Genomic DNA, 16741 nt, shown 5'->3' on the forward strand with positions numbered 1-16741 from the left:
TCTCCTGAAAATGCAGCTTCCCCAAGGCAAGGCTCCAGTATGTTCTAGAGGTTCTTCCGCTGCCCACCGCAGCATCTGAGCAGCTTCCAGTGCGGCACTGAGAGACCCAGTTTGCTAACGTGTCACACCCGGTTCCAGCGACAGAGGGGCGAGCAGCTCCTCCTGCTGCCCTCTGGCAGGAGGGTCGCAGTCCAGTCTCGCATAGCCCACGGTACGAGCCGCCGCAGGACACACTGGCGTGGGGGAGCACCCAGGCTGGGGGAGAAGCCAAAGGGCAGAACCGTGGGGAGTAGAGCTGGAGCTGGGGGTCCCAGCCAGAGCGCGCGCACAGGCGCCTCTCACGTGCTCCCCACCCCAGCTCCTCCCCTCTGCCCCGCCCCCAACATGCACGCTGCTCCCTTGCTCCAGCTCCTCCTCTCTGTGCCGCCGGCGCCGGCTGGTAGCAAGGGGGTGGGGCCTGGTTCTCGGGCTGGCAGCCAATGAGCGGCGACGCTCCCCACTCCTTCCCTTTGCGCGGTGACGTAGCGGAGGAGTGGGGAAGGGTGGAGCGTTCCATTCGCTCTCTAGTTTTCCCAGGTGGCGGTGCAGCTGAGGCGTGGGGGAGTCGCGCGGACCCATCTGGCTGAGGACAAGGTGACGTACCCCCGCCGCCTGGGCTGGGCGTTCGTGGGGGCACGCTGACCTCGCCGGGGGCTCTCCGCCGGACGGGCCGGGCTCGGGGTTGCCCTGCCCAGGGGCCCGGCGGGTCTGCCCTGTACCCAGGGATGCGTGCGGATTGGCCCGCGCTGTGCACTGATCTCTGTCACGGCGCCGCGAGCTTGTTAATTCAGAGGCTTTAATTGGCTGCTGCTGGGGGTCGCGGTCCCTCGCTGGTGAGGCAGCCTTGCTGTGGGAAGCGCCAGGCTGGGAGGGGGACGCTCCTCGGAGCCCCAGGTCTGGCTGGAGTTTGGCGGGGAGGCCACCTGGCTGTCCAGAGGAGACCAGCACAGATGATAGAAGGTTCAGCTGCCCTGATGTGGAGAAAGGGTTAAAAGATGGGAGATGTTTTAGCTTTGGGAACCTGGTAATCGTCTTAAAGTTAAGGGCTGCTTTAAAGAGGACATTGATCAGTTCTCTATGTCCGCTGAAGGTAGGGTGAGAAGTAATGGGTTTAATCTGCAGCAATGGAGAGGTAGCTTAGATGTTAAGAAAACTTTCCATTTATAAGGATAGTTAAGCACTACAATAGGCGTCCAAGGGAGGCTGGGGAATCCTTTCATTGAGGTTTTTAAGAACAGGCTGGAAAAACACTGCTTATGGAAGGTCTAGGTTTGCTTGACCCTACCTCAGCAGGGGTGGGGGGGCTGGACTTGATCTCTTGAGGTCCCTTCAGTTCTATGATTCTGTAATGCTCCTTTGGCTTGCATGCAATCTGGAGGAGAGAGTCCAGTTCAGGCATTACATTTGTTCTTAAAGAATGTTTTGTAATAAGTAATGTTGTTTCTCACTCACCTTGTCTGTACTGCAGTAAATAACACTGGCTTAGCAGAGAGGGAAGTCCACTTGTTACTACACAAGTGTAGGATTTGTGCTGGAAATGGCCCAACTTGACACTCTCCTTACATACACATTGTAAGGAGAGTGATCACTTTAGATAAGCTATTACCAGCAGGAGAGTGGGGTGGGAGGAGGTATTTTTTCATGCTTTGTGTGTATATAAAAAGATCTTCTACACTTTCCACAGTATGCATCCGATGAAGTGAGCTGTAGCTCACAAAAGCTTATGCTCAAATAAATTGGTTAGTCTCTAAGGTGCCACAAGTACTCCTTTTCTTTCTGCGAATACAGACTAACACGGCTGTTACTCTGAAACCAAAACAATAAACAGCATTTTATTTGCTGACTATAATAGGCTTATTTTGTTTATGGGCTAACTTTATTTTAGGACCTGTGTTGTGTGAAGGGCTCTTTCAGTCTGAGGGAGCAGAATCCATGTCTGTCTTTGTTTTTCATATCAATAGTTTTATAAAACTCACTCTTTGGACAGTGAGTATTGTTAATTGTAGGCTGCAGTTTAGCTTGAAGCCATGTCACAACCTTTTTACAGGTGATTGTGTAAACACGGATGATTTAAAATATATTGTTTCTGTGCTCATGTGAGGTGCACTCATGATTGGCAATAATTAAAAAGGAAGGTGGAGAAAATCAGTGTTGTAAATGAGGTATAGTACCTGGTAACTGATTAAAAAAAATCTGCTGAGGGGATCTGTTCACGGTTCTGAAGCCCAGAAGGCGCATAGGGTGGGCATCAGAAACACACACTGTTCCTTACTGAGAGGAAAGGTGAACAGAAGGGTGTGAGTAAGAGAGAGCTTGTGGAAGCAGTGATATGCTGAGCTTGTGGGAGGAAGGAAGTTAGAAGAGATTCACTGCACAGCATTCAAGGAGCCAGGGGACTGAAGAACATTTGCTTACCTGCCTGAGACAGTTAAACTGGACTAGTATGGGGGGAGGAGGAGGAGCCATGTTAGTCTGTGTCCACAAAAACAAGGAGTCTGGTGGCACCTTAAAGACTAACAGATTTATTTGGGCATAAGCTTTTGTGGGTAAAACACACATGGGTGTTTTACCCATGAAAGTTTATGCCCAAATAAATCTTAGCCTTTAAGGTGCCACCAGACTCCGTGTGTTTTTTAAACTGGACAGAGGCATAAAAAGGAAACCTGGGAGTTCTTGGCAAAGAAGGGGAGGGAAAATAATTAAAAATACAAGTGTGAGGGGGTTTAGTCTGCTGCTGCTCAGTTATTTTGGTTTTTAATTTCAAGGTCGGGATTAATAGTTGTGGGTGCAGAGAGGCACTTCCCCTTGAGTGAGGGAGGTGTAATATTAAATCTTCCCTTGTCTGACTTCTCACCTACCAGAAAAGGTGGGGTGATTCTTGTGTCCGTATTGTAGGTTGTTGTTTGTTTTTTCTTTGAGTTTCATGTGTGTCAAGGTGACACTCCGAAAGCAGTTAACCCTGTCTGCTGCAGTGCATCTGAAAACCTCTGATTTATCTTAGTCTTGTCTTGTGATTGGCTCAGCTCTAAAGGAGATTAGAGGAGAGAGATAAGTTTTCTTTTTGTTAGACTTACATACTGACAGTTGCCAAATATTCTGCCTTCTAATACTGAGGGTGCAGATTAAGACAGACTCCCCACAAATATAATCCCTTTCTCCATGTGCAAAAATCTTTTATTTAATCTTGCATGATAAATGTCATTCATATCATCAAGTCTGTCTTAGGCAAGAGCTATATTTGTCTTTAAAACAAGTCTAGTGTATGGTAGTTAAACATACTGTACCTACAATACTGACTGTTTTACTCTAGTTATATACTTAAATTTACTTTTGGTGACCACCACCTTCCTCTTTAACTTCTATTCCCCTTCCCCTCACTATTCCAAAGCCCCTCTGGAAAGGGGTCTAGGGGTGGGTTTACCAGAGGAGAATGTGCAGTTCTTACAGCCTCTACGGGGTTGGAAGTGCTGCTGAGAAAGGTATTGAGCTTTGGGGCCCCCCCTCCGATGCTCCATGTGACAATGTGTTGAGTTAACACTGGACTTCTGAGTCCCTGCTAAAACTTTGATTTTTCAGGGGGTAATGGCTTCAGTACATTGGGGAATATGTGAAGTAAACACAAACTGGTTTTGCAGTGGGGTGATAGGAGCAGCAGTGGTGTACAAAGCCTGCGTGTGTGGACCATGTCCTTTTCAACCAGTTGTCTGATCCAGTGCATTGTCTGGTACATGGTGCGAAAATATAGTAACTCTTCCTCGAAGGTCATTTCCTGGGTAAATCTGTATTAAAGCAGATTACAGAGTGATAGCTATGTTAGTCTGTATCAGCAAAAACAACGAGGAGTCCTTGTAGCATCTTAGAGACTAACAAATGTATTTGGACATAAGCTTTCGTGGGCTAAAACCCACTTCATCAGATGTATGGAGTGGAAAATACAGTAGGCAGGTATAAATACACAGCACATGAAAAGATGGGAGTTGCCTTACCAAGTGTGTGGGGGGGTCGTCAGTGCTAATGAGCCAATTCAATTAAGGTGGAAGTGGCCTATTCTCAACAGTTGACAAGGAGGGGTGAATACAAAGGGGGTAATACCTGTCATCTAAATGATTATTCACACAAACTACCTGCTACTGTGTGTGGTTAACAGGGAAGGTTTGCTCTCGCTTCTTATAGTTCTTGATTATTTTATAGTTTCAGCCTGGGGTGTCATCTCATAAAATAGACAGGACTTGGCCTGGTTAGTAGTAGTTGCTATGGGGCTTCCAAGGAACACATAGGTGCTTCAGGAAGTGATACTGGTAGTTCAGTAGGTGGCATTCTTCCCTTTGTCTATACAGAAGCAGTGCCCAATGTGGTGTGGGGAGGAAGGGAAACTGCTGATAGAGCTGCTGTCTCTTTAATGAGAAGTGAAGCTGAAGGCCTGACCACATGTGATTGAGAGAGATCTTGCAAAAGTCTCAATCCTGGTTGTAGTGTTGGTAAACTTTCTTAAATGGATATTGCCTTGCAGTAGTGAGTATAGTGCATGTGTTTATAAATATGCACACAGAGTATACTCTGATGGACCTCAGAGACATTTCGGATGCTTCTGGATGAGAAGCACTTAAATAAATGTAAGGAGCTAGTCTTATGAAAGAAAAGTGTGTGTGGTTGGTATTTTGGAAGCCCAGTCTGAACATCAGTCTCTGCAGGTGCAACTTTAGGGAGCTTCATAGATTTCCATTTTGTTACTCAAGAATAGGGCAAGATGCCATTTTTCTCTTGGCGACTGTGGGAAATAACACCCCTCCCTCCCTCCCTTTAAAGAACAGGTCTACATTTTGAATATGGGGGTGGTGGTGCAGGAATATGTGTTAGTAATAATTCAGCCTTCAGCAATGGCCCCTGCTGTTGGGTTTGGTGTGGTTTAAACAAACACAGTTTTCTCTCTTCCTGTTTCGCTGTGGTTTGCAGCACAATCTTTCAGTTGTCTAAATAAGGCACAAGGTTTACTGAGGACTTGGGCTTTTTTTACAGGAAGGGGATTGTCTGGTATTCTCAGGCTTACTATTCTCTTCTGTGATGCCAAAACGGAATTTGAAAAGGCAGGGAGGGGAGGAATCTCAAAACCCTCAAACCAGTGTTGAGAGACAGGTTTTGCTATGTAAATTACAAGGAAAAATCAGTTGCATAGTGAAGCATTTTAAAGGCTTCACTTGTGAAGTGACGCTCCCAACACTGTGTTGGGACCCCTGAGGATTCCTAGTTGCTTAAAATGAAGGGTTTGTGTATTGGAGGTGGTTTGGGAATGTGGGGGGGAATTAATGTTTTACTGTCCCACTTACTGTCTAGTGTGGAGAGAAGGGGGGAGAAGGAGGTATGGTTCTTCGTACAGATTTCACTATGTAGATAGTTGAGATGGGAGAGGGGGTTAGCTTTGTTAGACTGCCAATCCCATTTATCCGCTTCTTTTTTTTCTCTCCCCACTGCCTCCAGTGGGCAGTCAAAGGCAGGAAAAATCTAGCATATGTAATAGCTGAATAAATGCATCACATCTGAGGCCTTTTGCTAACTAATTCTTTCCTCTCTCTTCTATGGTAGTCTACAATGGTAGGTGAAGATTATACTTCTGTAAGACACCGCCACCCGAGTTCTACAGCACATGGGACCCCTGAGAAGCATGAAATGCAGAAGAGATCTGAGGCAGAGAGGCCATTCCAAAACTCAAGCAATGGTGAGTTATTTCAGTAATGGTTCAGGGCTATCTGTACCTTCAACCCACTCTAGTCTGTCTGGAGATGACATCTCTGCATGACATGCCTCTTACCTTCACCTCTTTCAAGGAGGAAACCCACAATTCTCCCACTTTCAGACTGGATCCTGCTGTACTGACTGTGATTCTTCAGCAGGGCTGGCTGGGCTGGAGCCTTCCCTTCAGGAGCTGTGAATATGGATATGGTATGTGGATATGGTGACACAAAACAGTCCTTTCAAAACAACATTTTTTAATTTCATAGCAGGAACAAAGCAGAACGAGAGCAAAGGGTTATTAACACATGCATGTTATTAAGCAATCTACTTGCATTTTTGTCTTATGTAAAGATTAGGGAGGCTTATCCAGACACCCTCACATTTGGGGACTGGGGTTCAGTCTGCTTTCATGTCATCATGGGTCTCTTCCCCTGTCTTCAGGGGGCAGACCTTTTATCAGTCCCAAGTGTTCTTTGTTTCCCTGTGTCTCTTGAACCTGGTCAAACTAGTTTGTGCAGCCCACCAGAAGTGGGGAGGCAGCATATCCTAGTTATAGTCCTGGATGTTTGCTAAGGAACTCCTGGCTGTGCTGCAGTCACCTTTCCTGTGGACGCAGTGTCAAGTAACTCCTGCTGGAATTAATCCTAGTAGTCCTATAGCAAATGATGCAATAACAAGTAGCTGGACATATAGTCATAAAATATCATGAGCGTCTCCCATACCGTTCACACTCTCATTGGCTTGATGAAGGGGCTTCTGCAGAATTTGCGCTTCATTTTTGGTGCAAGTGGAGGCACTTCACTGGAGCTCACTTGATGTGAATTCTTTTTCCTACTTCCCCACACAAGCTGGAAAAATAAGATTGATTACCCAGAACTCAGCGTGAACTCCCCTGTCACCTTCCCCTAATTTCATCCTGTAGGAGAGGCTGGTTGATGGTGGAGTTTGAAGATTTCTTCTACCTGTGCAGGATGGTAGGAATAGCCCAACATCTAAGTTAGACAATACACTGCTTTAGCTGAGTTTTGAGGGTTGGAGCGAACCTATGGAATTCACTTTTCCATTTTGCCCTTTGAAAACTTTTGAAGCACAAATAGCAAGGAATAGGATTCATTATTGGAAGACCAAACAATGAAAGCACCAATGGAACCACTAATAGGGTGTCTGTCCTGCTCTGTTGGAGGGAATCAGTCCTCCGATAATCATCATCAGTAGTCTGCAGCTTTGAGGTCCTCTTCAACTCTTTGCTGCTGCTGGAGTGTTCAAATAGCTGTTGCTGTGAAAGATGCCACCTTCCACTAGAGTCTAGCTAGAAGACTGTACCTCATGCTGTTGAATGATTTGGCCACAGTCATCCACTCCGTCATGACTTCCAGGCTGGATTACTGCAACTTGCTTTATCGAGGCATGAGTGTTAGCCAGAATGAAGTAGCCAGCCTGTTTTGGCAACACCCGCCACCAAGAACACATCTTTCTAGTACTGCTCCTCTCATTACTCTGGCTTCTTATAGAATTAAGTTAAAAGCTAATGTTCTTATTTTTAATTCCCTCTGCAACTGGTTGTTGGCATCTCAGCGAGTGCCTTTTTCCTTGACAACTATATCTTACAAGTGTACATGTTCCTCAGGCACTTTGGAGCTGTCATCCTTGTGGGTGAAATCTTTGAGTAGGAGATGGGCTTTCTCCACAAGAGGGAATGGGACTTCGGAGTTTATTAACAGAGAAAATCATTGATCTTACAGGCTTCAGAATAGGCAATATTTCAGCTTAGCTATCCCAAATAAACAGAAAAGGGGTGGAACAAAAAGTGAAGTTAGAAGGAAGAGTTATAAACTTACGTATAACAAACAAAAACAACCAGGTTATCTAGGTGAATGAGTGGAAAACTACAAGTGGCCTGTGGCTTAGAGTTAATTCTTAACTCTTGGGTGGCTCTACTAATCTCTTTATTTCTATTTTAGCTAGACTGAATTTGTGATGGGTGCCTTTATTAATGAAAATTACAATTAATATTGTAAATAAGGTTTACTGACTTAGATTTAAATCAGATTAATTATCTGCCCTGCTTGGAATTCTGTTTTTTGTTGATCCATATTCCTGGCATTTGCTTCAGCAAGACCATTGTGTGGTGTTCTCTGTGGAAATCAAACGCAGAGTTGCTTTTTCTCACCGGGATCCGGTAGGATCAAACTTAAGAACACCAGTTATTCTCGGATCTGTCTTTTTCTGCTTCTCTAGTTATGGAAAAATCATTGAGGTTTAGTGAAGGAAGCCTGAAGAAGACAGAAAAAGACACCTACAGTGCTAAACTTCTCCTTAATCTACATAATGCTGGCACTTTCTAGCTTGCCAGTGAAATGATCACGAGTTGTGTCTGAAGTTTTTTAATCTAATTCCTTTTTGGACAGCAGCTCAATGAACCATGCCCTCTGTGACCTGCATGTACTTTTAAGTAGTTCATTTGAGCTATTTAGTCACTGGAGTCATAACATGCCTGCATTGGCTCGCTGTAAAAATTAACTTAACTCAGTAAACGCTATTAGTAGATATTAACATGTGTTGTGTATTGCAAATGGAGAACTTGTTAAATTGAATAGTATGGTAGCCTTGCACCTGAGTAATTGTAGGTTAGTTTAACTTAAGGCAGGTAGTGTTCTATTTAGTGGTTGGCGTAAAGGACTGAGAATTGGGATTAAGATCTCATCTCACTTCTGCTACTGATGTGGTGTATGACCTTAGACAAATCATTTAACCTCTAGCTGTTTTCCCCCTTTGTAAAATAAGGATAATTTGTCTTCCTCAGTAGTGAGGTGTAATATTTTAAGCTCGTTCAGATCCTGGGGTGAAAGGTGTCTTACAAGTGCAAAGTATATGTCAAAGCACTTGGGCTATTCTTGAATTACTTTTTCCAGTTAAAACATTAAATTTTTCTAGCTATGTGCATTGCATCATGCATCTATAAAACACCTGCTAGAATTGTGCATTTAGATGGCTATCTCACTGTCCTTTGTGTATAAAGATGAGTTCTACGCATTTTCACATTATGTAGTCGTTGGAGGCTGTTTGACATATGCCTGGGGGTTTGCAATACACAAGGCTGAAGTTTTGTAAGTCTCTTGTATGACTTCTGAAAGGAAGGCCCTATTCAGAGAAGTGACATTCCAGGAGTGGCAACCTAACTGCAGACGCTTTGTTGGAGAAATCCATTTTACCTGTGGGTGGTTCTCTTATTTGATTTCCTCGTATAGTGAGAGGGTATCTCCCATATTAGGTCATCTAAACCCTTAGAGGCGTGTCTTTTTTTTTTTTCTTTTTTTTTCTAAGTTTTCACCAGCTCAGGTGTTGAACAAGAAGAAAAGAGACAAGTTTAATTTTCAGATGGAGAGTTGTGTTTACAGAGATGGCACTCTTAAATACCATTTTTGAAGGTGCTTTACAAAATGTAAGCCCACTTTAAACCTTTACCTATAAAAGTGCTTTACAAAACGTAAGCCCCCTTTAAACCATATTGTCTCTCAAAAAAGATCCTGCAAGTTCGTTTGCTAGTCTCATTGGTTGGGTTGTTTCCCCTTTAATTAGCACCCTACCCTATTTTAAAGGTCAGTATCTAGGCGTTCTTAATTTCTGCTATGCTAACATAGTTTACAGTTTTGCAATGAGAGGATGTTGTAACCTGTAAGTCATTTAAGTGTGACTTCCCTTGTGGTTAGGTCTTAAATTTCAGTTCCAAAGAGACCCATTTTAAATCAATTTTATGACCTCAACTCAGACAAATCATCATGTGTGGATTCCTCCTCCAGTCAAATGTTCCTTGTGAGTAAGCAACAATTTATGTAACGAAAATAAATGAACTGTCCCCTTTTTCTGTACACACTTGTATTTGTACATTGACTCACTTTTATAAGTTTTTTGAGCAGTATTAATCAGGAGACTGAGCTCTTGGTGTGGTGTTTTTTTTAAGAGATTTGATTTCCAGGGCAAATCACAATTTAGCTATTCTACTTTTTTGTTTTAACTTTTTAGTACATTTAAATATTTGTAGTCAACGTACATACTCTAACATGAGAACAGTGAAAATGACTTTTTTGGATATTTAGATTCTGTTAAGACAGTTTCTGGGTTTCTCTGTTTCTGGCCCAGAGTCTGAGAGTCCCTCTTTCTTGAGGATTCTTGGGTTTGCTTATCTCTCCAGTTGTAATCCACATTTTGTATGTTGATAGTCATGATGTTAACCACCATTATATCAAATTCACTTCCCTTCCTTTCTCTCCCACTCATTATTCTTAACAGTGCTCCTTTGGTGTTACTTGAGTATAATTCCCCCTTAATTAATAGAGCTGGTTGAACAACTTTCAAAATCATTCACCAAAAAGGATAAACTTTTCACAGAATCTTTTTGACTAGTTGTAATATTTGAGGTTTCTAATTAAATGATCTAACAGTAAAATGTATGCTAAATTCAAAGCTGTGACTTAATAGTAAATGTCTCAGTTTTTTCTTTGTGTGCTCTTGGTCAATTTCAAACTAATGTATAGTAGGTTGCGAGAGATAAAGGAGAGAGTGGGCTTTTTGGCTACAAATATCTATTTACTCTTCTATCCTCTGAATCTTAGTCAAATTATCTCTGAAATCAGAATTGCCTGCATTTAATAATGTAGTAGTCTTAAATGCTGGGCTAAGTCTTATGTTGTAGAGGTGGGGAAGTTGCCTGGCAACCAGAAAATCTCTATTTTTGGTAACTTCCAGCAAGATGATCTTGATATATTTGCAGTAGTGTTTGTGGTACTGGCAGACCAGGTGCCAGCTCATGCCAAGGCCCCTAGACCTCATTGAACACTGACAAAAGCGTCGTTGGACACCTGTCTGACTCACCTGCATGTTAGTATTGGTATTGGATTTATAGAGATGGGTTTAGTGTTCGGACTTTATGAAATGCTTGTGAGTTGCTGCATCCATTAATCTCACTTATAATGTTTAAACTGTGTTATAAGGTAATATTTAAGTGTTTGCTATGAAACTGGAAACCCTCAGAGTCAGGAGAGAAGCATTACCAAGTGTGAAATACTAGTTCACCACAAGAGATGTTTTCTGCCCAGCAAAGGAAGGCCCATAGACACCAGACAAACCATTGTGGAACACTGTGGGTGAAATCAAACAGTCACTACGCTCTTGAAAGAACTCCCAGGGAAAAATGATATGGTGTTTTTGTCTTTTATCTCCTGTGGACGAACATTTTTCACAAAACGATCTGACCTCTGTCCTCATCCTCAAAGGAAACCTGCACAACAGTTTCAAAAGACGAGTTGGGAGCTTAAATTCATAACTTAGCTAGACACAGAAAATGATAGTTTTACTAAATATGCTGGATTTATGGCTTATTACAACAATCTGAAACCCATGAACCCCTTCCCCCACCACCTTGAGTGGTGTCTCACAATATGTGGAACTATTTATACTGAACAATCTATTCCATCTTATATTTAGCTGTGATGCTCTTAGTACCTTTCCCAGACCTGAAGAAGAGCTTGCCCCTCTCGTCAACAGAAGTTGGTCCAATAAAAGCTATTACCTCATCCACCTTCTCTCTAATATCCTGGGACAAGCACGGATGCAACAACACTACAAAAAAAATGGAAAAAGTTGTATTACAACACAGTATACTTCTGCACTCCTGTTAAAACTATAAAAAGTTCTCTGAAGCATAACTGATGAGCCACTATTTCTTACTGTTCCTTCAGTTTTTTTAGTATGCTGCTGTTTCTGGATGCCTATTATATTGGGTGTAACAAGTTTCTGGTGTAAAGTTCTTCATGCAAGTGGCAAAGCTTTAAATACAGGATGACAAGCATTACAGTGAAAGTCACAAATTCAGGCACCAAAGAGATGAATTTTTTTTTATGGGTTGATTATAAACTGGCCTCCCCTTAGCAAGATAGACAAGTATATAGAGAAATAAATATTGGCCTATTAGTGTAACTGTGGATTTTCTGGGGGGAGGTGGTTCAAGATTTGTTTCTATTAAAGTCTTTACACCTGTTTGCTAAGAATCCTTTGCTTAATAAGAAACTTGCGAAGTGCTTTTTACTTAAAAAGGTAGCAACATAAGGTCGTGTTTGGAGGGTTGTGTGCTGCTAGTGAACTACTATTCCATTTCTACCTAGCCATTCTGAATTAGTTGCAAGATTATGATGAGAGAAGTACAAAAAAGGCCCACGCAGACACATGTGGCCTTGTAAAGGTTGTTTATCACTGTTTCAGGGTTGGCCAAGTTTAGGGACCTTGGCAAGGCTTATGTAGTTGCAAACAAAAAACGTTCCAAAAGCCAAAATGTTATCAGTTGTTCCCATCCTTTACCATTTAGCGTCCTTACTCCCAATTCAACTGTTGCGATATTGTGTTCCTTAGTGAGTGATAACCAGAAACAGGCACTGTGCCTAGCAGGAAACACAACTCTTGCATAGCAAGGCCTTGGTCATTATGTAAAAGCCAGAACAACACCTCCCATCTGTTTTGCTACAACATATTAGAATAGAATACTCTAAATATTTAAATTTCCATTAGCAAGGAACTGCTACAGTTCTCATAGAACAAGGATCTAATCAACACTGTTCTTTGTGTGCAACCCTATAGTAATATACCTACATGCATACATGATAGAGGGGAAGATTTCCAGTAAGATAATATGCTTCAGATTCAAACTTCCAAAGGGTGGTTATAAATATGGATAACATCTGGACTCTGTCCTTTAAGCATAGTGATAAACATTAAATGGTGTATGGTTCTTTGAGTACTGTATCTTTTTGCTTCAGCTCATCGTAAATATGTGTAGGCATCTTGGTGTATTTTTCCCACTGAGTTTTATTTCCAAACTGCCTTTCTGCAGGGAGTCTGTCAAGTTTTGTCTCTTGTACTTTCTTGTTACCCAAATCTGCTAGGATCTGGTCGTCTTGTTGTGGCCCAAGCTCAGTCCATTGTTTCTTGCAGTCAGTGTGACTTATTACTTAGGTTGTTCACTCTTTGCCACAGGAACCTTCTATTTGTTCTGTGTGTGCATAGCAGCTACAACAGTGGGGTCCTGGTCCACAATTGCGGCTCCTAGGTGCTGTGATAATTAAGCCTAAGGGCCTGGCTACACTGGAAACTTCAAAGCGCTGTCGCAGGAGCGCTCCCGTGGCAGCGCTTTGAAGTGCGGGTGTGGTCATGCGTGAGTGCTGGGAGAGAGCTCTCCCAATATTCCTGGTAATCCACCTCCACGAGTTGGAGCAGCTCCCAGTGCCCGAAGCCTGTTTACACTAGCGCTTTAAAGTGCTCTGACTTGCTGCGCTCAAGGGGGTGATTTTTCACACCCCTGAACCAGCAAGTTAGAGCGCTATAAAATGTAAGTGTAGCCAAGCCCTAAGATTTTCTCACGTTTTTAGTGAAAGTCAGACAGGTCATGGGCTTCTGTTAATTTTTCTTTATTGCCCGTGACCTATCCATGACTTTTATTAAAAATATGCATGACAAAATGGGGAGCTCTGGGATCCCCACAGCACCCTGGGGCCCCCACATTAGATCTGCGGGGTTCCCGCACTGCCCATGGCTCCCAGTTTGGGGCATCCCTGCCACCAGTGGCGCCTGGGAGCGCCTGGGGCACCCCTGCGGCGTCTCAGAGCTTGGGGGCCCCCACAGTTCCCAACCATGACGGGCTGCGGGGAGACCCTGCAGGTGCCATGAGCTCCAGTCACGGAGGTCTCTGGAACTCACAGATTCTACGACTTCCATGACCAAATCGTAGCCCTAACGATGATACAAATAAATGACATACTGAAAATGACTCTAGGTTATGGTTAGCAATGGGCAAAAGTAAGTTTCCAAAATCTAGCACTGGCATGATCTAATACGAAGATGCAGCTGGTTTGTCACCTGACTAATTTAAACTCCTGCAGTTAACTCTGACAAGCGTGTGTGCATTTATCTTCTTGCTTGTATCAAAAATAAGAATAGTGATTGGCTCCTGGTGAACCTTAAAAATATTTGATGTTGGGGATGGAGGGAGAAGACTTGACACTTGTGAAGTTTATTGAGTGCTTGGATTTCAGCAGTTGTTTAATAAAATCACCATCCACGTAAAACATTAAAATGCTCCTGGCTTCTAAACTTCCTACAGCTCTGTCAGTCCTGAGCTTAATGGGACCCTTGGCTTATCAGAGACAAAGTTAATGGTAAATCCAGTTTCTATGAGCTGGGTATGCTGTTCCTTCTGTTCTCTTTGTGCTTTTGAGCATCTGTATTGGCCATGTCATATCTATTGAAAACATAACTGTTAAATATTTGCTTTTCCTCCTTTAGGTTGGGTTGATGTTGACCACGGGATAACACAGAAAATGCAGCTAATAGCAGAGGCTGAGGTAAATATTTCTTAACATTTACTTGGTTGAGAGGGATCCGGACTCCTGGAAAACATGAAACACCATTGTCTTATGTTTGTCTGTTGGTTTAATGTTCTAGAATGCCATCCTTTCAGACATCGCTTAGGAGTAGTGGTTTTACACAAGCCTTTATTCTTCCCCTTCTCCCCTACCTATTCCTGTGCCCTGTACAGCATTAGTGACATCTGTCAAAATATTAACTTGGCTATTTGTTTTTCTTTCTCAGCCTGTGTTGTACTTGGGCCCCAAAAGGTTAATTCTACAAATAAGCATGTGAACTTTGATACCTGTATCCAAATTGACTTGCTTTGGCTGTATTACCCCTTGACCATATAGCTGGGACTGCTATTTTTGGCGATCTGAAGGTTTAATGTTTAAAGGAAAAAGTTCCTCATGATGTACAATCCAGTGAATGGGCTACTCACTGCCTGGTATTCTTGCCTGTTGCTATGGAGCCAGATAAGACACTTTCTCCCACCCTTTTTAGCAGGGAGCCCTGCTCTCCTTCAGCAGCCGGAGGTGACTCTCCTTGTGCAGACAGGGTTGTGTTGTCCATAAATGTGTGTGAGCAGGACGTGCACACAGTCTGTTGTAGATTCTAATTTCTAGAGAATTTCTTCATTCTTCATGACACCTTTTTTAAAGGGGACCTACAAGAATATCCCAGCTTCCAACGTAATAGTCTGTGCAACAGTAGTGTGGTTTTTAACAGTGACTTAATTCCCTGCAGACTACATCGGGCAGCGTTCTCCTGAGTTATGTGCTTGGTCACTCTACAGTGATATGGGGTTAAAAATACTAACAATTTCTGGTAGAGTGGAGAAGCAGCTTTTTTCCTCAAGGTGCTTGTCTACTGAATGCCCTATTTATCTTTGCCATTTAGAGTACTTGACATACGTCTGCAGGACGAGATTTTAATACTAGTAGTTCACTTTTAAAGGATGACTGTTCAAAGCAACCAGAGTTGAACTGCCTCTTAAAGAGAACCACTTTAAGTTCTCTGGATTCTGAAATGTAAAATTCTTCCAATATGAAGGCAGCAACATAAAGTAACATCTCAGTTGAGTCATCACAACCACAAACCCAGGGCTGCTTTTGTTAGGGATGTGGGGGCACAAGCTTGTTTGCATGTCCTGCTCTGATCTTCAAATGGGAAGGCTAACTATCAACACTTAGTCATGTGTTCAGAGAGACTTCTGGCTTCCTAGCCTGAATAATATCACTTTTAATAAACTGTATATTCAGCCAGTGTCTTCCCTATTGGAAGTGATGTTGGCGTTTGCTACCTTAAACTTCTATAGGGCTTCCTTTTCCTGTCCAAGCATCTCCTGCCTAGAAGGTTTTGAAATGAATATAAAAAAAAACCATGTTTTCTTCACTTTACTTAAGAATATGTAAAATACTTTGGAACACCAAGGGAAACTCCTTTGCCATCTCCCCTTCCCTGGGAATGGAGTAGAGAACTTTGACATAGGAATGAATTTTTATACTTGATCAGAAAAAGAAATTATACACACTTCCACAGTCCTCCTTCCCACATTATTTTCCCAACTCTCCATTGGCTTTATTAGACCATTTGTTAAACCTTTCCCCCATGGTTGCCAATATCCTTGTTAAGACAAAGAAGGAATTTCCAAACCTTTCCATGCTATTCTGCAAGGGTGCCCTGTACTCATACTAAGTGGGGCAGCATTGAGTTCCACTCTTCATCCTAGCAACCAGTTTTCTTGTGTTCGCATGTTCTTCCTGACACATTGTGCCTTGCTCACACTTATTAACATCACAAGTGTTCCACAGCAGTGATCTGTAACTTCACAATCTTACTTGATGCCAGAGAATGAATAACTCTTAAAAGGAAAGGTGAATGCCCTTGCCTTGGGGAAGTCTCATTTCGCAATCTTGGTATTATGGCGAGTGGGTGGTGAACATGCAGTTTCATTATACGATAGGGGTAACTAAAGTGGATTTGAAGGCATTTCACAAGAGGGGAAGATGCCTCTATATGCATTTTGGTGTACTAATGTGGCCAAGTTTAGGATTTCAATGAGGTGAACAGTTTTGAAGCTTTAAAATGTTCTTAGCAATTGGGAACTCTCCTGACTTAAATTTTATATTAAAAAATACACACACACACACACATATTGTAAATCTTTATTAAGCTGACGTGACATTTTCTGCATTCCATTGGTATTTCACTTGTACTTAAAGTACTGCACAGGATCTTTTCAGGGGGGATAAGGCAAAACACCACATTTATTGGTAATACATGTATCAATCAATACTGTATCATATGCATATGATATATATTACACTCATGCACACACACACACACACACACACACACACACACACACACACACACACACACACACACAAGCACACTCCGTCTTCTTGTTGTTACCAACTAGTTGCTCCCCTTAACTTCACTGGCCAGGTGAGTTAGATGGGGGAGGGGTGGAGCCGGGCTTCTGTCCATCCGGATCGATGCTGCGATGTTGACAAGACGAGACCCGGGATCCTCTGCAAGACGCCTCACATTTATAGCAGCTTCCCTCTCATGC

General features: G+C 42.8%; 1 protein-coding gene across 1 annotated transcript in view; it reads left to right on the forward strand.

Annotated features, from left to right (window-relative positions):
• The first annotated feature begins 505 nt into the window (after nt 1-505).
• SOAT1 (sterol O-acyltransferase 1) overlaps nt 506-16741 on the forward strand; it is a 46576-nt gene continuing 30340 nt past the window's right edge. The window contains exons 1-3 of the mRNA XM_074961039.1: nt 506-633; nt 5620-5752; nt 14101-14159. Of these exons, the coding sequence (XP_074817140.1) occupies nt 5626-5752; nt 14101-14159 (186 nt within the window). The 5' untranslated portion in view covers nt 506-633; nt 5620-5625. The remainder of the gene's footprint in view (nt 634-5619; nt 5753-14100; nt 14160-16741) is intronic.

This window comes from Natator depressus, chromosome 8, assembly GCF_965152275.1.
Source record: "Natator depressus isolate rNatDep1 chromosome 8, rNatDep2.hap1, whole genome shotgun sequence".
Lineage (NCBI taxonomy): Eukaryota > Metazoa > Chordata > Testudines > Cheloniidae > Natator > Natator depressus.